This window comes from Crocodylus porosus, unplaced genomic scaffold (genome assembly GCF_001723895.1).
Source record: "Crocodylus porosus isolate Cpor-Errol unplaced genomic scaffold, CroPor_comp1, whole genome shotgun sequence".
NCBI lineage: Eukaryota > Metazoa > Chordata > Crocodylia > Crocodylidae > Crocodylus > Crocodylus porosus.
Genome location: NW_017728921.1, coordinates 24,728,068 through 24,754,760, shown reverse-complemented (window position 1 = coordinate 24,754,760; position 26,693 = coordinate 24,728,068). Strand labels below are relative to the sequence as shown.

The 26,693-nt window shown below is 39.9% G+C and overlaps 1 protein-coding gene across 1 annotated transcript; it reads left to right on the top strand.

Annotated features, from left to right (window-relative positions):
- The first annotated feature begins 4,698 nt into the window (after nucleotides 1-4,698).
- Nucleotides 4,699-26,693, top strand: EWSR1 (EWS RNA binding protein 1). Its single transcript, XM_019539414.1, has 17 exons — nucleotides 4,699-4,702; nucleotides 5,291-5,327; nucleotides 5,610-5,661; nucleotides 9,027-9,150; nucleotides 14,547-14,733; nucleotides 15,489-15,656; nucleotides 16,713-16,924; nucleotides 17,499-17,679; nucleotides 20,529-20,566; nucleotides 21,100-21,132; nucleotides 22,398-22,516; nucleotides 23,266-23,395; nucleotides 23,867-23,989; nucleotides 24,129-24,288; nucleotides 24,787-24,884; nucleotides 25,687-25,960; nucleotides 26,284-26,693. The coding sequence occupies exons 1-17, from the start codon at nucleotides 4,699-4,701 to the stop codon at nucleotides 26,321-26,323; spliced, it is 1,980 nt and encodes a 659-aa protein (XP_019394959.1). The 3' UTR covers nucleotides 26,324-26,693.

Here is a 26,693-nt window from a genome sequence, read left to right as displayed (position 1 = left end):
ACGTGCGGCGGGCCCGGCCCGGCCACGCGGCTCCCGGAGGGACAGGCTGTGCCGCGGCCGCGCCCTCCTGTGCGGGGGTGACCGGGCCGGGCGGGCTCAGAGTCGCTCCGGGGTCGGGGCGCGCCCCCTCCCTTCCCCCCGGCGGCCGTCGCGCCTGGGCTCGGGTCACCTGACCGCCCCCCGCGGCCCCCCCCGTCCCCCCGTGGTTGCAGGCCTGTGCCCGCTGTTTGGATGCCTCGGGCGGCGCCTGCGCCGGGAGCCGCCAGGGCCCGCGGGCGAGGGCTCCCACCCGGGCCGGGGGAAGGGAACCGTCGGCCCCGTGAGGTTTTGTCTCGCTGGAACCGAGAGCTCTGGGCAGGGCTGCGCTGGGCACCGAGCTCCAGGCAGGTGCGGGTGGTAAGAACAACCCCAGCAGCTCAGCCTGTGGAAGTGCAGGGGGAAATGCTGCTCTGGTCCCGACGACCCGGTCATGCTCTTTGTGCAACTTCATTGGGGAGGGTCCAGGAGTTGCTCCGGTTACAGCTTATCTCTTGCTGCCTCTGTGGCGCTCTTTAAATCATCTCTGCATTAACATCCCTTTGTGTAATTTTTAGGACTGTTAGGACCGCACTACTTTGGCAGCTTCCCTTTGCAGGTCCAGGCTTTAGTAATATCTACTAATGCATCCTGGCTGGCTGTTACATTTTCATTGGACAAAAAGAAAATGTCTAAAAAGTTATGTATTGAAATGAGGTTTACAAAGCTGCTTTTTCCTTCCTGCCTTAAAATTGTCTTAAATGTGTTCTGATCCTTACTCCTTTTCCAATACAGGGGAGCAATTGGCATTAAATAGTTAAAATTTCAACAGTTGAATACAGCTGATTTTTTTTTTCTCTTGTAAGAGATGGGATATACTTATACAAATAATTACAGTTCCATTTAAGCAAAAATACAGGCTGAATAACTGTTAGTCTGATGTGATTACATGACAGAAATCTTGTTGTGCAAAGTACACCTTTGAAAATAGGGTTGGCATGTGAGCAACCTTTAATCAGTGTATGATGTTGCTGGGATCACAGAATAAGTAGGATTAAGTGTTTGGTTACATTAAGTACTAGACTGATTTTTGAGTTTTTATTGAAATTCACATACTAAAATGGAGGAACTTTGTTTCCCCTCCCTCCACCCCCTCTTCGGCCATGAAATGCATTCAGCATTTCAGTTTCAAGCAGACTGCCTGGGCTTTCCTAAGCGAATATGTCTTAGACAACTTGAACTTCAGCAGTCAACAGGAATGGTGTGGATGAGAAGATGGAGACTGATGTACATGCTAGGATTCAGTATTTTTTTTAAGTGTGTTTGTAAATCTGCTTTGGACTTGCATGGATCAGGTCATTACAAGTTTTATCCATACAAGCTGTCTAAACACTGCTAAAAATGCCTTTCAGTGATGTTGCCTGGAACTTGTAGATGTGTAGTCATAGCAGTGGACGGGTAAATAGATAACTGATTTTTGCCAAAGAAAAGTATTTGCTTGCTTCAAGCAAGCACCTGGTTATCTTTGACTAGCTATACATGTAACCAGGTTATGCTTGTCACATGGCCTCATGACACAATATAGTTCAGTTATATAGTAGTAGATTAATTCTGCCCCTGTACCTTAATACAGTTGTGTACCTGGCACCTTTTGATAACATTTGGGAGCTTGATTAACTGCCTAGCTGCACTAACCACTAAGGGAGTGTTATGACTCTGTCCCCTAATATGGTTTAAGTACTAATTCAATAGATTTTTGGCACTACAAGTGCCATTCTGGGAGCTGCTAACTACAAAAATAAAACAAAAACCCAACATATTTTCTTTATTCACCAAAGGTTCTTGTTGCCTCATGACTCATCAGAAAGCCTTAATCTACTGCACTAGTTCACCTTTAACCTTGAGTCTTGCACTTTATAAAATTAAATACTGTAAAGGTGCTTACAGTAGAGACTCCACATGCTGTTAGAATGCTTTTTTTTACAAATATATTAAGTATTTAGTGGGATTTTTTTCCTCCCTGTATTCAGCATGGAACTTCCTAGCAGATATTTTTTCTTTTTGTGGAGGAAATCAATGAAGTGTGAGAGAAGAAAATACAAAATGATGTCAGCCTTGTAAATGGACACAAGTTTTATAAAGTAGGTCAGGCTACCTTGACTATCATGTTAAACAAGCGTTAAAGCTAAACCCAACAAGGTTGGATTTTCCCAGAACGAAAAGGACTTTAAAGGAAAGTGTCACTGATTAACACTACCTTAACCCATAAAAGAAATTGTCAGATCTTTTTAAAGGTCTTTTTTTCTACTTAATAAATGAAAATGTTCTTTCTGTGGAGGTGCTATTGTAGCATACCACTATTATATTGATAAGCCTCATATAACAGAACAGGAAAGAAGATTCAGGTTCTGTTGGAAATAAAAGCTTCAGAGAAGGTTTGTCTAAGTTAGTGGTGATTTTTTGTTTGTTTGTTTTGACAAGTCCACATATTTTAGTAAATTGAAAGGGGGAATTAATAAAGGTAGACATGTAATGTAGTATGCTTATTTAGCTAAATTTTGAAGTCCAAAGAGGTAAAAAAGCAAACTAACAAAAACATAATACCTTGGAGGCTGCCAAAAGGAAGTGTAAGAAAATAAGGAAAAATGAGTATTATTACTGAAGGGGGTTGTACAATAGATTCTGAAATCTACTATATAGAGAGTGGCTGTAATGCCCTCTCTGTTTCTAAGGCCTGGTTCATTACTGTCAGGGTACCTGGTGAAGGTGAGATCAGAACAGTTTCTAGTCTGTCTAGTTGCACCTCTCCCACTGTCTTTGAGATAAACCTGAGATGGCAGAATTGGTGAGTGATCAGTCTCATCTTAGCATACAACTGTTGGCCATACTTTCCATGGTGTTCAGCTACAAGGGCTAGTCTCAGAAGCATTGGGTGTGTTCAGTAAAAACACAGGAGGGCAGCAGAGGACATTCTGAAGCTGTGGAGAAGAGGAGGTAGGGGTGGTGAGGCTTATGAACAAGATGAAGGACTGGCTATTGGAGAAATGGATTGAAATAGATGAGTGGTCCTGGGGAAGATGATGGATTGCTAGGAATCAGAGGTAGCTGAGAATAAGAAGGGAAGGACATGAATGAGAGTCAGTAACAAGATATAGGAAGGGGAATGTGGAACACTGAAAAATGGAGGAAGCCATATAAGTGAGGAGAGAAGGAAATGGTGATATTTTAAAAAAACAATTTTTTTAAAATACTAATTTGTTAGACCTCTAAGGGTCTTCAAACTAACAGCATTTTTGGTTGTGGTTTATCTCAGATGGTTAACATTTGGGGGAGACTTCCCTGCTGCCCTTTCTAATACAACAGTTTTATAACCTTCATTTCAATATGAAATACTGTGTACGCTAGTCAAAAGTTGTATACAGGTAATTACATCTGCATTCCCCCCCCCCCCCCCCAAAAAAAAAATAAATTTGGCCAATGCCTGAGCTCCCAAAACCACTCCCAGGCTGAAGTAGGAGGGACACAGACACCTGTATAATTCAGTCTGCATATGACATGGTAGGATGGACAAAAATGATAGCTGTGTTGTTGAAGGTCTTTGACCTCAAGAAATAAGAACCTCTGGTATACAGGGATCAGCTCCCACTGCTGTGTGCACCCCCGGGGGGGGGGATGGGCCCTGGATCTGCACAGGGGGTGGGGAGGTCATGGGGTAGTTTGCAGCTGCAGGCTAGGGCTGGGGCTGTGCGAGGCTCTTCCTAGTGTGTGAGGGCTGCACTCAGGACTATGCTTCCAGCACATGGGTAGCAGTGGCACTAGGAGGAGGGCTATGGGAGGGCTGCAGTCACCCCAAATTTTGCTGTAGCCCCTTCCCAGCACCACTGCCTGTCCTGAGCATAGCTCCCATGTGTTGTGAGCACAGTCCCAGCCCATAGCTGCAGCCCACCCCACCCTGCACTCCCCAGACAGCCATGGCTCCATCCTTTGACCTGCCCCAGCTGGACAGCACCTGCCACACTTCCTCCTTCACTACAGGGGCCTTGATCTTCCCTGCCACACCCCTCCCTTCCCCCCTTCCTCATCCACTACAACAGACTTACCAGCTGCATGCTGCCTGGCTGTGCTCCTCCTGCCTGCATGCTGTGCTGCAGCTGCTCTCATGCACAGGTGTTTATCTGCCAGATTACCAGCCACATCAGGGCAATTTCCAGTACAGTCAATTTTCTTTGTATTGGTGCTGATCTGCTATCGGACCAATGCATCAGTGCACTTCTACTAAATTCTTCAGAGTTTCCAACCAGATTCCTTGAATTCTTAGACTTTTTTCTTGGTTAGGTTAACTAACCCTGTTGTACTGTCAAAGTACCAGAATTTTTGCAATTTTTGTGTTACAACATTTAGTCCCAAACTTTTCAACTAAATTAGATCTAATGGCTTGAGTAGGTATGGTAAACCTAGGGGACACACAATTTGAACAATTCGTGTCTTTTTGTATTCTTTTATGCACGCTGTACTGAATCTGGGAAGCATTTGGAAGTGGTAATTAGTTTGGCAAGTGTGGGACTTTTCCTGTTACCATTTGCCTTGGATGCATTTGTAAAGTATTTTCAGTTCTCTTTCAAACAAGTGTTCATTTGAAGCTGTGATCCATAATCATCTCAAATATAGCTTTGTAATTACCATATGGGTATGTATTTCCCATCCCTATAAAAAGGGTATATAAATACATATTATGACTTGCCTATATTTTCTAAATTTCAGTTTCTCTAGATCAGAGCATTGACTTTGATCTGGGCTCTAGAGAGAAAAATCTGGACATATACTGCCAGTTGAATGTCTTGAAATTTGTTTGTAGGGAACCTGTTAACACAATTTTCCAGTAATTCACTTTAGGCCATTAAAGTCAAAATACAAGGAGCAGACGGTGCGTTTTAACTTTGCCATTTTGAATGGTCTCCTAAACCTATTTTTATGTGTCAAATAGATAGAATGTTTCTTTTCTTTAAGAAACAAAATCCCCACTACTATGCTACCACAGTTGACAGTTACATTAAGGTGGGATCTTCTAAAAACTGCTGCAGCAAAGTTTAGGTAATAAAGGAGGAAGTTTTTCTTTTGAACCCAAATGCTAAAAACTGTATTTACCTAAAGTACATATTAAACTCTGATTTCAGATAGTTTGTAGTGGCTTTCCTTTTCCAAGCAGCTAGAAGGAATTCTGGCAATTTACCCTCTTTATTAATGTTCCATTGACATTTTTTTTCTTCTCCTTCAGATTATAGTACATATAGCCAAGCTGCAGCCCAGCAGGGGTAAGTAAAATTGTGATCTTGTTATTTATGTTTTTAAAAGAGCTTAAGCTATCTTCCTCTTTAAAGAAGTGTATAATCAGTGTGTTGTATTTCTCAAATCACACATGTGAGTTGATCCCAGTGCATTCTTTAAATTGGATAAAGTAATGTAAAATTCTGAGAACTGTAACAAGAATGCTTTAGGAATACTGAAAGTGTCTTTTGCATAAAGTAATGTATTAAGAGTGGCTGCATGTATGTAAAGTAGCTGCATTTATAAATTTCATTACATTCATTTTACAGCTACAGCGCATATGCAGCTCAACCAGCTCAAGGATATGCACAGACCACCCAGGTAAATTAAAAGAATTTTCTAACTGCTACAGAGTCCAGTGTCTTTTAGTAAATTGGGAGTGTTGAAGATGTGGCCCATGGATCAGAACCAGCCTGCAGAGCCCTGTTGTCTGGTCCCTGGTGCTGCCTCTGTGTCTGAGATGACCCTCAGGGTGCCAGAGGGACCCAGCCCATAGGGCTTGATGCACAACCCCCATAATACTTGCAGGCCTTCCACCCCCTGGCTCATAGTCCTGGGAAGAAGGGGTGGTGGTGCATCATGTATTGAATCTGGTGTGAGGAAGGAAGCAGGGGAGTCCATAGGCCTGCCAGATGAGTTTCATACCCCTGCAATAAACTAATCAGAAACTTACAGGGCATAAAACAACCAGTGAAATATGCTTTCTAATGTCAAAATACATCTTCAAAAATTTTCCTGATGTCAGTTCAGTTTCAACCTCAAAATCATTCTCTGAACCTGTTTCTTGTTAAATGTTTCTAGCTTAAGATTGCTTTATCTGAGAGAATCAAGACAAGATTATTATTGGTTTATGTTTGACAGTTTCTCCTGTTTGTGGATGTTTGAGATGGCAATGCAGAAGAGAGAGACCTGTTAAAGTAGGATAATTTATATTTGCAAAATGGTAACAGTTAGTGGATAAAGTAAGAAAAAAGAATAGGCTGTAGGTGAAGGTATTGTTCCTAGAACTATTACATTTTCAGTAGGCTAAGATTTCAAGTTGAGGGTATTCTTTAAAAGGCAGTTTAAAGTGTTTAAAGGAATGTGTCTGTAGATGCTTTCCAAAGCAATTTTAAAGGTAAACAAAGTTTCCTTTTAAAAATACAGTTTATAAATTTACAAATCTTTTTCTGCTGACATCACTTTCCAGGGAGGGGCATACCACACCTGATCCACCAAGGTAGTTCAGTACCTATTTCCCATTGATTTCACGAGGTGTTAGAGAACTAAATTCCTTTCTGAATTTGGGCCTGACACTTGTCTTCACTACATTGTTAGCTCAAAATAGAACTCAAATATTGCCCTAGCTCATCACCTATCCATGCTTGCCAATTACTGCTTCATGTTAAATGGTATTTTTAGCTTTTAGTTAGTTGGACCATGGCACAGGTCTGGATTTGCTTAAAACCCAGGCTAGTACAGGTTTCCCGGGCTTTATGCAGGTTCTGTATGTGTGAATTCAGTCTTATGCAATGACCCTTTTATGCTAGAAATTTGTTACATGCAAGGTAAGTTCGCTCTTACGTGATCTGTGTGCTGGAAGCTTGCAGTCAGCTGGTTTGTGCAGTGTATTGTGGGAGTGACGGCTTAGGTGGAGGAAGACAAAATTATGTCGGGGGCTGAGCTGGGTGGTGGTGCTCAGACTGGGCTGGCTAGCCCTGTCAGTGCAGTGCCCTGGGAGCCATAAAGCTGCCTGGCAGCAATGTCTGTGGCCACCACTCAAGGCAGCTGGTGCCCGTACTTCTGCAGCTGCCCTGAGAGCGGTACCACACTACATCAGTACAGTTGTGAGGTCAGTACAGTGGAAGTCTTGGAACATATCCCTATTTGTTACATTGTAAAGTGGGTTCCCTTGATGTGAATTTGAGTTATGTGCCATTTTCCAGGAATGCATGTATAGGATGAAGTGAGGGAAACCTGTAATATAATAGGGATACAGCCATTTAGTTTTAATTCCTAAGATGCTGGTCCTGTCATTCGGTGATAATTAATTAAATCTCTTTGTAGCTGGAGTGGTGTACTGTAGCCATTATGATTAGTTTACTTCGGTAGTGGAGTAACAAGCCCTTGAGGCTTGTTTACACTCATAGTTTATTTGGTTTATGATAAAGCTTGGTAGCTATTTCTGAACAGATCCATGTGACTGCTGTTTTTTTAGAATAAGCATACCTGCATATGGAGTCACTCAGAAATAGCTGTTTCTGAATAACTTTGTATGTAGACAAGCCCTTTAGTGGTTTTGAAAATACTGTTTTTGATATAGCAGAGAGTCAGTTAACTGGAAGGTTTTTGGTTAACAAACCAATCAAGTCACTGTTCAGTTTGCTTGTAGGCGAGTCCTCTGTGTGTTGTTTATTTACTGATGCTTTGAGGTTTTAAAACAGTACCATATCATAGCTTGATTTCTTGGCTCTTTTAAAATATTTGCTGTACAGTACAGTAACTAAAGTATTGCTTTCAGCACTTCATGCTATAATATCTGATTATCTAGAAAAATTAATTCATTAGAATGATGGTGATGCTAATTATTCTGGATAGTCAAAGTACTGTTGTATCAAAGTATGGACGTGGACACATGTCTGGGGAAGTTCTGGCCTCTGTATGAAAATATACAAAACCAATTTATTAGTATATTGAAAACCTAAATAATGTTACACTCAGTGCTGAAGCAGTTTTGAAGTGACCCAGATTTTATTTCTCAACGTTGGTATTAGAAGTATAGTTTAATCCTGCTGTAAATGCTTATTTTCCTGTATAACTTTAAAGACATGAATATTCCTATCATAATCAATGGGATTATTCATGTGAATAGTTTTATGATCCCATTAAAGTGCTTGAGAGATCAGGACCTTAAATTTCCATGTTCTGCTTTACATGAAGAGTGGTTATAAGGAGGATGGAGATGAACTGTTCTCTGTAGCCACAGAGGATGGGAGAAAGAGCAGTTGGTCTTAAACAGCAGCACAGGAAAACTTAGGTAGATATTAAGATGAGCTTTATTCTGAGAGTGGCTAAGCATTGGAACAGGTTACTCCGGGGGTTCTCAGACTTTGTGATACCACGAGCCGAGGTGGTAGATGGTGGGGTATGGGGAGCTCGCACTTGGCAGCCACCACCCCCGTTCTAGCACTCTGTGCTGCTGCCATGTGCACCCCCGGGAAGTTGTTTGCAACTCCCCAGGAGGTTGCAACTCGGTTTGAGAATCCCTGGGTTACTCCAAGAAGCTGTGGAATATTCATGCTTGGAAGTTTTTGTTTCTAAGAGCAGGTCAAACAGACACCCAACAGGGATAGGATCATGCCCGATTTTAAGCAGGGGTTTGCAGTAGATGACCTCCTGAAAGTAGGCTTTCCCACTCTACTTTTTCTATGATTCTGTGTGAATTTGCTAAATACAAATGAATCTGCTAGTCATGGCACTTAAAGACAGTATTTATAAATTAATTATACATGTTAATCTAAAACTGCTGGGACTTTGCAAAGCCTCAACTTGACTTAAAAATTAAAAAATAAAAATGTTGGGTGACTTAAGGCACTTCATACTGCTCCATGTTTTAGTTGGTCTTGTTTTAAGTTTTGTCTGTATACATCTCTGTAATAAAACGGTGATCTCAGCACTTGATTAAATTCATGTAATCTTTGGAGCAGACCTATGGGCAACAGAGTTATGGAACTTATGGACAACCTACTGATGTCAACTACACACAGGCTCAGACAACTGCAACATATGGGCAGACTGCGTATGCAACTTCTTATGGGCAGCCTCCAACTGGTAAGAGCTATGCTACTGTTGCAAAACTTTTATTTTACTGGGGAAATCTTAAAAGTCTTGCCTTATCTGTATTGGAACTTTCTGGCCTGCGCAGTATTGAATAGATTTGGGCAACTGTGATGTGGATACAGTGTTCTTTTGATAACCTTTTTATTTATGGAGCTGTTGTTTAAAATTGTTCCAAGATGTGGGTGGGGTGAATACCAGGAGTAAATGTACCCATTTATTTTGTCATGGAATATTTGGATGCTGGTTCATGCTGTGGAACTAGATATAACTACAGAATGTTCTTTATGGAACGGGGAAAAAGAAGTTGATACTGAAAATGTGTATTCTGGGCATCTTTTGCCCTCATATGGAGAACCTTTCTAAACTCTTCGGTTACTTGAAATTCAAATTAGTTAAAGTGACTGTTTTCCTGTTCTGATAGTATACCCTCTACTTTTTGTCTTGTGCTTTCCACAGTAGAAGGGACCAGTACAGGTTTGACTATCCTGCTCAATCTTGCATGGAAAATGTTGTTTCATTCTGTCTAACCTTCTGATGTTAACCCTTTAGGTGTTTTCATTTGTTTTAGCCTAAAAGCTGGTAACATTACAATAAATGTACAGTGCTATTCAAAATTTGCTAGTGTTCCTTGTCTATATAATGAGTATCTTTCATAAACTCCTCTGAGTGACATGCTTTATGAATAAAGCTGTACCATGATGCTTCGGGTGAATATGTCTTGTATTTACCATTTCCTAAAGGGTAAACAGCATGATTAGACGTGTTCAGATGTATCGACCACCACCTTTGCATGTTCCATGTTATGTCTCTGGGTTTCTGATTCAGATGCATACCTCACATCTTCATAAATGCTCTGTAAATGATTTGACTTGTGCTCTTTAACTGGAGCTCATTCATAAAAATGTCTTGATGTTTTGAGAAAAATAACTCCCCTGGAGAAACTGGATGCATCATTAAACTGTATTCTGCTATATTTGGTTTGAACCAGGCAAGAGTCCATGAACATAATTTGGTTCTACTTTAGCTAAGTCACATTCTGTCTGGGGTTTTACATGGGTCATCTTTTCTTCATTAAAAATAAACATAATTGAAGTGGAAGGTCCTTAAGGGTTCCTTAGTAATATTGATACAAGAACAGACGAAGCATACCTGTGGTAATATCTGGCCATATAATCTACTGGTGGATTTTCACAAAGAAAAGTGTGGAGAAAAAAATTACCCCATAACTCCCATATTCGAGTAATTACCTAATGGCTCTGTCGTTGCATGTGGAGGAGGAATCTTATTGATAGCAATCTTATTTTCTGAAGAATGGGAACCAGTAGCCTTTGACTGTAGTAATTGCAGTTTCTCTAGGAGTATTTAATTGTTCTGTCCTCTAAAGTAGTTTAAGATTAGAAATAAATAGGGACAGGGACAGTAATCATGAAAGAGAAGATCATGTAGCAGGTTAAAGTATGATTTTTACCTTGATCTGTATGGTATGCATTCTTGTCCTTATCCATGGCAGAGCTGCTTATATGCTGCGCCAAATTCCTTTTCATATGTTTTTTTTCCAAACTACACCATCCTTCCTTAGGAGTGTGTGCTGTGCAGATGTAAAGTGGTAGAGCAAGAAAGGAGCCTACTTCAAAGACTGTTAACCTTTTACTCTTGCCTTTGTTTACCAGTGAGGTTCTGTCTAGTTTTTCGTATTAAAACTTGCAGTGCTGTTGAGGACATAAACTTTAATACCTTAAAAAGGATCAATGGTAGACTTAACAATTTTCATAATTAAATTTTAGTTTAACATTCTCTAGGAACTAACTGGCTTTTTATTTTAAGCACCGCATTGTATAGCTGAGTAAGTGCAACAATTTTTTAGTTTAATTAAAGTGGCTGTAAGTTGCTAAGGCAGTTAAAGCCTCTGAAGGAAAACCTACCACAGCCCAGAAATAGCTTGGTGTCGAGGCCTACAGAAGTAGCAGAGCCAGTTCTTCTACTACTTTGGCCCAGAATAAGGCTGCTTTAACCTGCCTTGGGCTTCCATTGAAGCTTATGCAGTCTTCCGTCTGCTACATAGCTGTCTGTTGACACCTGTTTGCACCTTGGCACATAACTGAGGTAATGCAATTAAACTTTTTTCTGTATTGTCATTCCATTTTTGATAGCATAAAGAACGGGGGCGGGGGTTATGACCATGTTTGAAACGCTTAGAGAGCAGATTAGTAAGCAAAATCATAGCTAGTTCCTTAATAATCTTGGTAAATACACATGAATTGATGTGCACCAAAAATAAACAAATAGATCTGTCATGAAATATTTGACACATTAATAGAAATGCTCCTATTGTTTAGAATGAATGTATAGAATTTAAAAAAGTCAAAGACAAATCTTTAATGACCAAATGACTGCCATTAAGTAATCCTATCCTCTTGGTCACTGTTAACATTTCAACAGTAAATTTACCTGTGGTTAGGTTCATAGCCTACTACAATGTAGAGTAACTCATTATACAAAAATAGAATGGAGGGTGAACAAAATGTTCTACATCTTGATTCTTACTGGTGATAAATCAACTAGGCAACAGGCACTGCCAGCATACAAATGCCATGGTAGCTTGTTACACTGTTTAGAGACAGTTGTTTGAAAACTGCTATCAGCTGAAAAGAAATCAGTTATTTCAGAATAAAATCATTATTTTTGTTGAATTGAATTTGAGGACCAAATCTTGCACGCTTCTTCTCATACAGAATTCATCTAGCCTTTGGTAAGAGTTTTGCTTCCATCTTTTGAGGGGAAACTGAACCAGTTAAGGAATAACCTGAACTGGATTTTCTGAATTAGATTGTCGGTGTTCTTAAATTGAGTGATATAGTAAGGAAAAAAAGGTAAAAGAGCCTCTGAATATTTTAGGGTAAGTGAGGGTTAAATGATTTAAATTTCCCCAAGAAATGGAACGTATATGTTTAAAAATGCAGTTCTCATTGCTTTTTCTAAACTTGGCTATTGCTCTGGTGATGGTAAAACTTATACCGATGAGATCCTGTATCATTTTACTTTTACCGATGCAGATTTAAATATTAATAGTACTTCTACAAGCAGTGTGCCAAGGCTGGATTTCACAACTGTTAAAATGAATGGTTCTTTCATATTGCTGGAGTGAAATACTGTGCTGGTCTTTAACATTCTGAAAGCTGTGCTGTCTGCTTTTGGTTTGAGGTGCAGTATTGTCATCAGTTGTACCAAGAAAAGACAGTCAGATATAACCCCCTGCCCTGCAACAGGTTCCACATATATGTAGCCTTAGGACCAGCGTTCTTTGTTTTTGTTGCAGATTTCACCTTTGGTCATTAGGAATTGCAGTGAGTGCCAAGGGCTTAGTTGAAATTAGAGTTCTTCTAACTTTAGAGTACTGCCAGTGCATATGAAATCTTGTAGCTCACCTAAACTATCATAAAGGCAATTCCATTTTTGTTAAATTGGTTGAATGTGTACAACACTAAAAATGTGTTTTATTTTTACAATCTTAAATGCCACCCTCTTAAATTTTTTTCCTCACACTTACGCTCTAGAACAGAGATTGGTTGTTCACAGGCCACCTAGACAAAAATGAATGATGAGAATATTATGAAAATCAAATGTTATTGCTATTTGCTTCAGTTCTTTTCCTAGAGGAAGGGAGAATACATACTCACTCTTTGGCATTTCTAGTTTGACTGAATTCTGACACAACTGCCATTCAGAATGCTGGGATCCATGTGGAAGAATTGAACTTGAGTTGGGTACTACAGTAATACTCAGAATGCTGAACTGAAGTTGGTTTTATACCTTGGTTTTACAGCTCCTCTGAAATGTGCTGTGAGGTAGCTTCCTTTTTCAATTCTTTCTCTTTAAATCCTATGTCATGAGCTCGGTAGGCAAGGACTTTGTCGCAGGTCACTCGTGTAGCACAGCAAGCAGTGGAAGCACCTTTATGCATTCTGAAAACTCTTGAGCATGAAAGAAAGTTAGATGCTAACTTGTAATTTTTTCTGTATTGGAGATAATTTCCCCTCTGAAAATGAAGGAGTTAGAAACAAGGGACTGGGGTGGGGAACACTATATGTAATTACAAGGAAGAATACATCACAAGTATTTTAAGTACAAAAAAATAAGTTTCTTCTTTACTTGTTAATTTTTAACTGAGGCACAGTAGGCCTGAGATAATGGTCTGCTGTTAGCTAGTAGTGGAAATCAATGAACTTTTCTGTAAGAGCTTAAAACCCTTTATAGTTTTGGAATCAATCAGCTCTTGGTAACCAAATTATTTTTTAAACTGTAGGATTTGGCATATTAAATGTTTAGGTTAAAATTACATTATTTAAAAAGTTGTTGTTTAATACAACTATTTGTTTGAAGAATTAGAATGAAATGACAAAACAGGGTCAGCTCTATCATATGACCAGTCTGAGCTGGAAAAATCAATAAAATAACATTGCTTTGATGTACGCCCTCAGTGTGTAAGAGATGGAATATTTCTTTAAAATAACTTTCAAATATTTATTTATATTGATCAAACAAAGGTATATTAAATTGTTGAAGTCTTTCCATAGCTTAAATGGAAGTGGATTAAAGAAGGAGAAACAGTCTGATTTCTTATGTTTCATTTGTGAGGTACCCCTTCTCTCTAAAGTAGTAAATGCAGAACAAAAGCATGCACTCCTTTCCCTTGCAAGCATATGTAATTTTTTACATGAATAGTACTTTAAAAGATGACCTATGAAGGACTTGCTTAAAAGCTAGGGTTCTGCCTTTTTTAAGAAAGTCTGAAAGGGTGAAACCGATTCAAAGTTGTATAACTGCTTAGAGATTTTTGTTGTTTTTTTTTTCAGGAGGAGAGAGAAAGGGGTCATATATTTTATTTTGTTTACTTTAGAGTAAACTCAGTAATGTCACCTGCTCTTCCCTGTTTTGGAAAACTTTCTGCATGTTTCAGCTTTTGTTTGGGGTTTTTTTTTTTAAATTGGTCATTAAAATTAAGTAACTGAAGTGGTGTTTCGATATGGACTGAAGTAACTCATTACTCCTTTCATTCTGTTGATACGTGTGATCTCCTGCCATTACTTCTCTAGCCTTCAGCCAGAGCTGAAAGAATAGGCTGGAATTTGCAGTCTTAAAGCAAAGAAAGAGAAGAAAAAATGGTAAAAACCAATGCTTGGAAGCAAAAGAAAAAGGCCCTCACATGCCAGAAAGAAGAAAAGAGGAGGACAAACTAAATTTTTCAGATTGTGTATTGCTCATTTTAAATTAAATTAAAATCAATGACTTTGTAAGCTCCAAATAAGAATCATGAGCAACAGTAAAACTGTTTGAAATGTGAAAGCTATAACTCAACTGTCAGTCTGACCAAACTACTATTTATCTAGGTTATACTACCCCAACTGCCCCTCCAGCTTATAGTCAGCCTGTCCAGGGATATGGCACAGCTGCCTATGATACTACAACAGCTACCGTTACCACCACCCAGGCTTCTTATGCAGCACAGTCCCCGTATGGCACCCAGCCTGCCTACCCAACCTATGGGCAGCAACCAGCAACATCTGCACCTGCGAGGTAATGTTGTCTGTCTTTTTAAATAAGGTTAATTTTCTTACCTGTTGTTAAGAGCCCTTTTTTGATCGATTAAAGAGCAGCACCAGATATGTTTGGGTCCACTGCTCTTTCTTTCCATTTTTGATTTTGAGTATTGCTGTGTGTTTTATCCTATTTTGTTAGGGCCTAGGGTTTTTCTCTCCAGTGTGATGAATCAGTGATATTGCCAGTTGTGGCAGGAACTACTAGTGATGAACAAAACAGTTCAGTTGGCCAGAAATATAGTACAGAAAATTTAACTTTTGTCTAGTCACTGAGTTAGGGGGTTACTTAAAATAGTGTTACCTAACATGCCCTTGTGCCTGGATTTTGGAACAGGTGTACATGGATGACTTCAGATGTAGATTGTATACACCATCTCTGGCCTATGCTTATACCAAACCTTTTACTTAATTGATTATTCAGTATATAAAAGAGGTTTATTGGAAGGAGGGAAGGTGGGACTGGCATTTAAAAATGGGGTTTAGGGCAGTGATTACAAATAGTTTAGTCATGTATAGACATTAAACTATTTTGTTTAGTAAGTACTTCAGGTTTTGATGCAAAAGCCAAAAGTTTTGTCTACCCAAGGCAACCTTTAGGTCAAATTTATCAAGTAGAGTTTAGTGTTCTCAAACAGTATTAGTGTTCTGAAGGGATTATCTGCATCCTTATTGCAAGATGAACTGTGGCAGAGATGTGCTTTTGAACTCATTATTGCTCAACTTTTCTTTTAGACCCCAGGATGGCAGCAAGCCAGTGGAGACTAGCCAACCTCAGTCAAGTACAGCAGGCTACAGCCAGCCCAGCCTAGGATACGGACAGAGTAACTACAGTTATCCTCAGGCGCCTGGCAGTTACCCTATGCAGCCAGTCACCGCACCTCCATCCTATCCTCCTACAAGGTAACTGCTCCAGAAAACTAAATTTATTAATGCTGGATTTAGAGCATAAAACATGGGCAAATCCTTGTGCTGCTGTTTTTTTGTCAGTTTGGGTTTTTTTAAGGAACTTTCCTAGTTTGCAGAAATGTAAAATGCATTGTGCTTTAATTGCTTGCTCTTTAAAACTCTTCTTGACACACTTGCAAGAGATTGCCCCCTTTGGCCAGTTTTTTACTTTCTGGGTCAAAGAGGGAGGATAAACAATTGTGTTGGAGTTAAGTCCCTGTTGAAGGATGCATATCTTTAAAGGCAGGCATGCCATAACATTTAAAGGTGAATATTTCTGTAATGTGAAAGGTACCTATTAACCTGTAACATGTTGTTGCCTAATATTTTGAGTCTTGAAGAAGGAATGGTTCAGGTTCTGATCCCTTCGCTCCTTTGCAGTGTTAGCTTTTGATATTCTTTTTTTTTTTTTTTTGTAAAAGAAGAAGAATTATCAGTTGAAGTGTTGATCCACAAATGTAAAACAACCTTTCTTTTTTAATTACTTGGTGAGTTAGAAAAAACTGAAACCCTGATAGCAAGTTTGGTTTATTTTGTTGGAAACATTCATGAAATAACAAGTAATTATTCTTCTTGTGTTTAAAAGTTGGTGAAATAAACTACAGATTGAAATTTAATCCAGCATACATCTATAATCTCCTGTGGTGCTAAAATCCTGTACTGGCAATGTCTGTTTTCAGACATTTACCTGAATCTATTTGTTCATATATTTTGCTAGGAAAACACCCTTCATCTTTACCCACTCTTCCCACCCCCAGTGATTTATATTTACCTCTTTCTAGTGCTGTTAAGAACAAGGGACCATACTAAAAAAACTTCAGCAGCCTGGCTCGGATGCTTATTTCTTTTGTAGTACTTGTAGATCAGCACCTGTAAACTGACTGCTTTTTAAAGAACTTGTAATAATGCAGGCTACTTAAGACTTGCATTGTTGTCTAGTTAGGCACTTCTGCAGCCCATTCTGTAGGGGATTTGATTTAGATGTTTTCTAAAATCACTTGTATCTTTCAGCTATTCATCTACACAGCCAAGTAGCTATGATCAGAGCACTTACTCACAGCAGAGTTCCTATGGGCAGCCAAGTACCTATGGTCAACAGACAAGCTATGGTCAGCAAAGCAGTTATGGGCAACAACCACCCACTAGTTATCCACCTCCAACTGGATCCTACAGCCAGGCCCCAAGCCAATATAGCCAACAGAGTAGCAGCTATGGCCAACAGAGTGAGTTTGCTTAACATCTTTTGTTACTACAAGACTTGTATCTTGCTTTATACTTGCATAGTACAAATGAAACATACTGGTAAATTCCTGAAAGAGGCTTTGTATGTGTTCAGTGTTAGAACCCAGATGTGATGTATATTAAATAAGACCCTTGCAAGCATATTGATGGTAATACATTTAATCTGTTGCATTTGTTTGGCTTTCCCAATTTTGCTGCAGTTGTGATGCCCTGCCCCTGACACTTCTGGAGCATGGAAGTGAGCAACTCATTAATGTGTGTAGAAACAGATTTATATGAATGGTTAAAATGAGCAAAGCTACTTTGTGACCAGTAGTTCTGTCAGCAGATAATTCTGTAGATGCTTGACTGCCTGGGAGTAGCTTCAGGCTTGATTCTGTAAATGTAGTGCAGTGCACCTTTCTTGAAATGAATCATTGCATTAAGATCCACATATAACAGTTGTTCCTCAGTATTGCTAGGATTCTTGGTACTGAAGGCATGCGTGTATAAGGAATGGGCCGTTCAGAATAAGATTGCTGCCATCTGAATATCTTCAATACTAATTTTCCACAGGTTCATTCCGTCAGGACCATCCCAGCAGCATGAATGTATACGGACAAGAATCTGGAGGTTACTCAGGCCCAGGAGAAAATCGGAACATGAGCGGCCCTGATAACCGGGGCCGGGGACGAGGGGGATTTGATCGTGGAGGCATGAGCAGAGGTGGGCGGGGAGGAGGACGCGGTGGAATGGGGTAAGAGCAAATCTTTTCTCTCTTTACCTAATTCTGTTTTACCCATAGGATTGGAAGTGGAAAGAGGGGACTGAAAGATTGAAATGTACAACCACATTTCCATGGAGAACACTTATCCATAGCAGGCTTGCTTCTAGTCCATGGAGATGTCATCCTAGGGGAAGTAGGGGCAGGAGCTATTTTTTTTTCCTGCAGCTGGTTGGGTTTTGGGGAATTAAGGGTGTAGCTAAATACTGAACTTTCAGCTCCCTTCGTGGTTATCAAGAGGTAAAATCCTCTGGGGTTTAACAATAACTGGATAAAACACACACAAACCTTCCAAGAGATCCAAGATTCACTTTCTTTGCCTCATTACTGGGATCTTGATGTTTCAGGTATGTACATAATGGAAGCCTAATGTCAGGTATTATAATGTCTGTCTGTTTGTACTAGAAGTAGCACTTGGAGCTACTATCATAACTGAATGTGTGGGTCAGATTATTGCCGTTGCAGCCATGACTCTAGAATGGCCAGAGTAAGTAGAGCTTGGTTGTGGAGAGTGAAGGAAAAGCCAAGAGCACAAAGATCTGACTTGACTTCCCCAATGGAGCTCTCGGGTGGTCTAAAATCAGTTTGGTCATTTTAACTAATGGCATAATCTTGTTTAGTAAGCCTATTTATTCAGGTCCGTACTTGATATCTCCCTGTCTCTGGTGTCTGTTTTAATAAAGGTGAGGATGATGAACTAATATCAAAAGCTGATATAAGGAAGGTGTAGCTTTGTGTGTGTTCTGTCCCTCTGTAACATAGTTTAAAGCTATGCAGACTGTCATCACTACCAGTTGGATATGGGGAAGTGGGAAGTATAAAACATCAGGGCGATCTTGGTAAAACATTAGTTTTATTTATCTGGCTGGGGCAGTCATACAGCCATTCATAATGTGCTTTTTTAATAACTGTTGGATTAATTGAAGAAGTTACTGTCATTCTGCATAGCTTACCTAAAATGTATCCAGACAGCTTGAAATCTTTATTGGAGAAATGCAGCCACTTGATTTTTTTTTTTTTTTTTTTAATGTAATTGTAAGGATTTATATTAATATTGCAACACATCTGACTTCATAATTGGCTTGGATGGAAGAGTTCCATTGTTCTATATAAAGATTTCAGCCATAATGTATTTCTCTAATGTGTTTAAAGTAGATGTAGACACTTGAAATTACTATCATCACATTTTAAAACTTCTAGCCATCTCAGTACTTTACATTTGCAAAAGATTCACAAATTTTTTCTCTCTAATTTTACCCCTGTAATCAGAGATTAAATGGCTTTTTGTAGTGATTTCCAGTGGAGTAGAATTTTTGAGGGGCCTCTGCTTTATGAATGTAGATTTTTCTACTGTCCGTAGAAACGGTGGCCTTTCCATGAAGCAGTAGGTTCAGCACCAAGGGGGCAGGGTAGGGGAACTCGGCCCTTTTTATCATGCTGTGGTGATGGATTTCAGTGTCTCCTGCAGGTAAGGAGCTCAATGTTATTAACATGCCCTTTTTCATTGACTCAATTATTTTATATTTTCATTGGCTGTTAAACATGGAAACTTTTTAACATGCTTTGTCGCATTTATATGCTACAGGTTACAAAGTGAGAGCCTTGTATACACTTCAATACTTAAAAAGTACCCGTACTCAGTACTCAGCCGGCAGCATAATGAAAAGTGGGACTAGACACGGTGTCCATATGGAGAGGAAAAATATACATAGAATATTTTTAATCAAATGTATTCATTGTATAAATGGAATCCTTCTGTAACTTTGGTAACTGCATACTTGTTGTTTGGTAATAAAAGCAGAGGAGGTATACTACTTTAGAATTGTGTAACATTAAAAAGTGTAAAACATGTGTTTAAAGAGAGAGACATTACATATATGGTGTGTACTTTTAAGAAAAAAAGGAAGCAAAGCTGCATGCAACAGCTTGGAACTGTGTATTTAAAACCTTTTAGGTATTAAAGGTGCAATATTTGCTAGAAAATAGATGGTGCGCTCCCTCCTCGATTCCCTCCTACCAAACAAACCCATCCTCTCAAAAAACAAAATCCATTTCAGGTGGCATTTTCCTAGCTAGCCAGCAGTTGTAAACTAAGAGCCTAAAGCTTTTGCATTAAAAGCTACAGGCTGTGATTCTACATTGGCCTGTGTTAAGATCTTAAATCCTGTTTTGGTTTGGTTTTTTTTTTTGTGTCCACAAAGCTGCACCCCCAGGCCTATGAGCCCTGATATATTTGTAAGTTCTTTTTCCACAGAGACTGTTAAATTCAGTAGTGACCTGAATGTGTATACCTTTATACTAAGGTTTTAATGGAAATGTCATCTGAACTGTGTTCTTCTAGGTATTGCTTATGGTTGTTTCCTGCCTTTATCTGTTAATGTTAGGGATATGGGGCTCAGTTTGCTGTCTTGCTGCCAGAGGCTGAGGGTGCACCTTTATGTACACAGAAAGGGGAGGGAGTTGACCAGTAGATGATGTTAATTATTTTTCTTTAAAAAAATAAAATAAAATCTAGGCATAATTTAAAAGTTCTAAATGTTTTCTTTTTCCCAAGTATTGCACTGATTAATACCAATACAAGTAATGAAAGGGTTCCACAGCAAAAGTGGTGTCTAAAGCCAGACAAACAAGGTTGTGTATGTAAAGGAAATTTGAGCAAGCTGCCCTGAAGAAAGGCATAGTGACGAGATGAGAGAGAGAGAGACAGATGCATTGTTTGGAGATGTTTAGCCAGTGCCATTCTTCCCAGTGAGCCCCAGAGGCTCAGAGCGGTACTGGCTTTTTAAAGGGAAAGGCCTTCATTTCTTCGTTTATCCCCCCAGCAGCGCTGGAGAGCGAGGTGGCTTCAATAAGCCTGGTGGTAAGTTTTTGAGCATTACAATGGATAGTGTTAAAAAAAAAAAATTTCAGTCAGTTTTTAGAAAAAATATAATTTTTATTAGTTTCATAAGTGGTAAAAAAATGACATGTGCAACAAGACTTTAATGGGTACTGCCGGCAATGCCTAGGGGTATAAGGTTTAACCTATGGTTACAGAACAAAGGGTAACGAAGTATTGAGAAACTACTTCTGTAATTTGGGGAGAATAGATTTGTTTGGATTTAATAAAAAAAAAAAAAAAGTAATTTTTTTTATAAACTTAACACTGATTGGCCCAATAAAGTGTTAAAAAAGCGTAATAGTGGTTAATGGTTTAAAAGGCTGCTAAAATCATAGCAAACCGATCACAGAGTTTAAAGGTGCATTGCTAACATTTTTGCAATGCAGGTCAATTTGAGTTTAACAAACACCATCAAATGGTGGTTGTAAGTAGATAGTTTTGTGTGTGTCAGTTTTTCAGGCTGCAAGACTTGCACTAACAACATTTTATCTGATTTTTTTCCTGACTGGCAGGACCCATGGAAGAAGGACCAGATCTTGATTTAGGTAACTTTTTTTGCATAACTGTTCAGAGTGCCTTCCCACTTAACCTTATCCCCATGTAGCCATCCTTCAGATAACTTGTCCACAAAAAAATTCTCCACCTTATTTCTTACCCATCTGTATTAAATGCCCAAGAATACTCATCCTATGTAATTCAGTGTCTTTATGAAAATTTCATTTGCTGTTGCCTTTTTGATTAATCAAGCAGCCAGCTAGCTGACTTAAATTTGCAAGCATTCATTAGATCCTTATTCCTTTGTTCAGGAAATGAGGTTCTGTTTTTGAGCAGTTAATGTCTGCTATATCTGAATAGCCAGGGATTAACTTTAAGCAATATAAAAACAAATCTAGTATCTGCCAGTGTAGTGATCACTTCTTTTCTTTTTAAAAAACTTGTCTTCCTTTCTGTGCTCTTCTGCCCCATAGCTTGTGAATTTGTAATCTGTTCTTTCCTATCACGTGCATACAAAGGCACATTTTTACAGTTGCTGTGTCTCAGAATCACCTTATAGTTTTAACTGGTTATAAAGGACCTACTGCAGCAAGGAAATGGGTGTCTAGGCTAAATGGTGGTATGCAGTTACACAAAGGATGTAAAATCCTGGTATGCACTTGCAGATGGTATCAGGTTTTAACACAGATGTATTTTCTTCAGTAACTAGCCAAAATTTCTCACATCATACCAATATGGTCACTAACCATCCTGTTTTAGTTGTGGTTCACCTGACATATATCAGTGTTATAATGCAACCCATTTAAGATGTCCATGGAGAATGTAGATGCCTGTTTAAGTAATGTGAATGGAACTACCTTTTACTAAATCCAATTGATTTAATTACTGAGAGGGTTTAAATGAGTTTAAACATACCTGCTAATTCACTCGGGAACAATAAACACTCCTGCTTTTCATCCCTGATGTTTGTTTGTTCCATTATTGCCTACTGTTTGTTCTCAGCTGTTTTCACCTCATTAAGGTGTTACCACACCATTACTTATAAGGCTTTGCTGCTGGTAGCACATTTGAAATGGGCAGGACCTCACCAGTTTCTGGAAGGAAACATGAGCTAGAAGGAATGAGCACCTTCCATATTGGGCACTTGTTTTGATTGACAGATATGGTTTAGACTGTATCATGACAGGAAACCAGACCAAAAATCCTCTTGGGTTGGAGGTGAATGGGAAATAAAGCTGAACAAACAAAATGTATGTCTTCATAAGTATACCTGCTGCCTTGTGTTTTGACACCTGGGTTAATTTGATTTCCTTAGGCCCGTCTGTAGACCCTGATGAAGACTCGGACAACAGTTCAGTGTATGTACAGGGACTGAATGACAATGTGACCCTGGAAGAGCTGGCAGACTTCTTCAAACAATGTGGTGTTGTCAAGGTGAGTGACAGCACGTATGTCAAGGACAAGTGTGGAATGAGCAGTAAATCATGTTCCGCACTTTTTTCACGGGGCTGAACTCTCAACCTTTTCCATAGATGTATTCATCATTTACCTACCCCATTTATCTGGAAACCTCTTCCCATTTAACCCTGGAAAAGAGAGAGGATTGCTTTAACTACCCATATTGAGAATCCCTGAAATAAGCTGCAGGTCATCTGAAGAGCCTTTTATGACTTGTCATTCAGTTTTATATTGTAGTTCTAACTGCTGCAGTATTGGAATCCACTTAGAATGGAATTGTTTCCATGTTGGTATTCTTTTCTGAAACATTGGAATATTAGCAGAACTAGGAATAATGGAAGGAGTACAAAATAATGGAAGGAGTCTATTTTTAGTCCTAGATAATTACTGGGTATAAATCAAAGGTTGTAGTTGTGGATTCATCTTAATTCAGTTTTGTCCAATTGCATCTGGCATTATCAGGTACATAAGTTGGTAACCAGATCCTATTCTAAACATGGTTCTTAAATGTATTCAAATTGTAATGGTTCAGATGTTTTTGTGCTCTAAAGGGTCCCTCTGGGTGTCAGCTCCCCTTTCTTCAGTCTTGGGGGTTGGGTCATAAGAACAAGATTTGCTAGGTGAGCTTTGTTGACTTAAATTGAATGGGGGAAATGCAGGAAAGACCTTGCCATTCAGCTTAGTATCTAACTTCAAATTAAAGTGAGATTCTGATTTTCTATTAGATGAACAAGAGGACTGGGCAGCCAATGATAAATCTTTATATTGATAAAGAAACTGGAAAACCAAAAGGAGATGCCACTGTGTCCTATGATGACCCTTCAACTGCTAAAGCAGCTATAGAGTGGTTTGATGGTAAGTGATAGGAAAAAAAAACAGATGAGAGTAGTTTTGTTTATGATTTTATAGCTAAACTCTCTGGTAATTTGGACTAGGAAAGTGGGTGTTTGCCCTAAGCAGAGGGAAGGTGATAACAAGGTATTAAAAGCAAGATCTGGTTTTCCTTCCAAGATTTTATCTGGGAGACTTTCATATCACATAAAAGAGACTGCTCAGTGCTCTTATTTCCCAGCTAGCATGGGCTCCCTCTTCTAATGTCTGATACTCTCCTCTCTAGAGGTTTTAATCTTGGTTTTTCGGGTCAAGTGGGGACTCTTTCCACCCAAAGACCTCTTGGTATAAGGAAACCTTTCCCTGTGATCACTGACCCTACTTCTCCACAGAATGATGTGCCAATTTACTGAAGCTTAGTTTCCTTTTTTAATAGTGGAAGTGTGCAAACACAGAAATGAATTTGTATTTTTGAACCTGTATTTTTTTCCTTAGGAAAAGATTTCCAGGGGAACAAACTCAAAGTTACTCTCACAAGGAAGAAGCCACCAATGAATAGTATGAGAGGTGGGATGCCCCAACGTGAACAACGTGGAATGCCTCCCCCGCTCCGTGGAGGTAATATACTGGATCTGGATGAGCTGCAAAGCCGTTGACCCCCTAGCATGCTGCTCCAAGGGTGTAGCCTACTCTGGTCTACATTCTGGGCTGCAGAGATCATCAGTATGTGTTAGAATTAATTAATTCTTTCTGTCAGGTCCAGGAGGTCCTGGTGGCCCTAGTGGTCCAATGGGCCGTATGGGAGGCAGAGGCGGAGACAGGGGTGGCTTTTCCTCAAGGGGACCACGGGGTTCTAGAGGAAACAGCTCTGGTGGGAATGTCCAGCATCGAGCTGGAGACTGGCAGTGCCCCAATCCGTAAGTATATCTGAACTCCCTTGTGCATCCGATTTGTGTCATCTTTTTCTCCTCTATTCTTGCATGTTGAACCTGACCTCACTCCCTCGCTTGCAAGTTACCTGGCATGCTGCTCGGTGTTGCCTTCATCACCTGCAGAATAGCCTAACCTTGTTGTGCTGTCATAACCAGAAACAAATGTGCCTATCCTGAATTGGAACCCCATTGTTCTGTACAAAACAGCAAAAAGACAGGCCTTTGCCCCAAGAACTTGCTTGGAATGTCCCAGAGCATTCTTAGTCAAGTCATTTAGGGTAATGTACGTTGCCAGTAGACAAAAATGGCAATGCATCTGAGAGTGGAAAGAGATGCCTATTATGCAGAACTGGTGTGTATATGAAGTAGTCCTCAAGACCTGCAAGATGGAGAAATGCAGGCTGATTGACTTGATCAGTGCCATACAATGTCTGCATGTTAAGAATCTGTTTTTAAGTTTTACTAACTGATGGCTCCATCTAGGGGATGTGGAAACCAGAACTTTGCTTGGAGAACAGAGTGTAATCAGTGCAAGGCTCCTAAACCAGAAGGCTTTCTTCCACCACCCTTTCCACCTCCAGGTATGTATATGCCCCAGTTGTTACTGATAATCTGCTGATTCTGGGAGGCAGTTGTCAAGATGGTGTGCTTCTGCTTTAGCTTTGTGACTAACATGGCTTATGTGGTGCTCTCAAGGAGTGTCTGTTTTTAGTCCTAGATAATTACTGGGTGTAAATCAAAGCCCATTTTGAGCTGCAGAGGCAGCGTGCCACTCACTGCTCTCCCTTAGATCTTCTTCTCTTTTATTTTAAACTCCTTCCTTTTGTGCCTGCCTGCAGCAGTTCAGTTCTCCAAAGCATCATCATCAACTTGTGTTGCTCCCAGATAGAGTAATTTCTCTTCACCTTGCTGTCTGTATCTCTGAACTCCTTAATGGATCTTGAAAGAGTAGCATAACATTTTTAGTGGGTGTTCAAGAATACCTGTAGTGCCTCCAGTCTTGCATTAGACCCCTGGGGTTACCTTCATGTTGCGGAGTGGCTTGATCCTTTTATACTTTGTTCATTTGGCCTGAGCCAAAAGATTGATGTCTTTGTCAGAGGCTGGCTGTGTGGAGAAACTGGACCTTTTAACCCATAATTTAGGCCAGCCTTTTTGTGGTTCCTCAACAGCCACCAGACCCTGTGCTGCCCATGTTTCTAAAGTTCAATGTACTACCTGTCTACTTGAGTTCATCTGGAAGGCTGTTAGGGTCTCTTTAAAGTCCAGGAACAAGCTTTCTGTTGAAAGGTTTGGTTTTCTATCCAGAGAAGGGAAGTGCTCAGTCTATAAGGCTGTTTTCAAACTAGCGTGGTGATTTTTTTTTTTTTTTTTTCCTGCCAGGTGGAGATCGTGGCAGAGGTGGCCCTGGTGGTATGAGAGGAGGAAGAGGAGGCCTCATGGATCGTGGTGGTCCTGGAGGAATGTTCAGAGGTGGACGTGGTGGAGATAGAGGTGGTTTTAGAGGAGGCCGGGGTATGGATCGAGGTGGATTTGGAGGTGGTGGTGGAGGAGGTGGCCGGCGAGGAGGACCTGGTGGCCCACCTGGACCTCTCATGGAGCAAATGGGAGGTGGCGGCAGAGGCGGCAGGCGTGGAGGACCAGGAAAAATGGACAAGTAAGTATGGAATAAACTGGAGTCTCTTAAATGGACCTGGCAGTAGGATGCTTAGATCTGAGATCAAACCTCTACTGAGTGAAAGGAAGAATAAACCAGGATCTGATTTGATGAAAGACAAGGGAGGAATGGAACTTAAAGTCAATTCCTCTCGATTAGAGACTTAGTGAGCATGGGAGGACAAGGGGTCAGCAGTACAGGGTGGTTCTTGTTCTCTTATGCTAGAAGCATGCCTTTCTCCTTTAATGTAAAGGGAACATCAGTCAGGAGTGTGGGAGTGTTTGTCCCAGAAGCTAAAACTGATCTAGCCTCTTCCTTTGCAGGGGTGAGCATCGTCAGGAGCGCAGAGACCGGCCCTACTAGAGGCAAAAACCCTGCAGAGCTGCATTTACTACCAGATTTATTTTTTAAACCAGAAAATGTTTTAAATTTATAATTCCATATTTATAATGTTGGTCACAACATTATGATTATTCCTTGTCTGTACTTTAGTATTTTTCACCATTTGTGGAGAAACATTAAAACAAGGTTAAATGGTAGTGTGCTGAGTTATTTTTTTTTCCTTTTAAAAAATGGTTGTTTAACTAAAACTAAACCAATGAGAAACCATTGTTGTGAGCATGCTCGGTATCATTGTGTGGAAAACCAGGAGGGACGAGGAGAACTAACTGTAACAATGTTAATGGTTGTGATGTTTTTTTTAAAATAAAATTCCAAATGTTTATAAATGTAA

What these genes read in the sequence shown, in the direction of transcription:
- EWSR1 (XM_019539414.1), top strand. An exon ending in GACTGGCAGTGCCCCAATCC is followed by an intron (nt 24,289 to 24,786) that starts GTAAGTATATCT and finishes GGCTCCATCTAG; the next exon opens with GGGATGTGGAAACCAGAACT. An exon ending in GGACCAGGAAAAATGGACAA is followed by an intron (nt 25,961 to 26,283) that starts GTAAGTATGGAA and finishes CTTCCTTTGCAG; the next exon opens with GGGTGAGCATCGTCAGGAGC.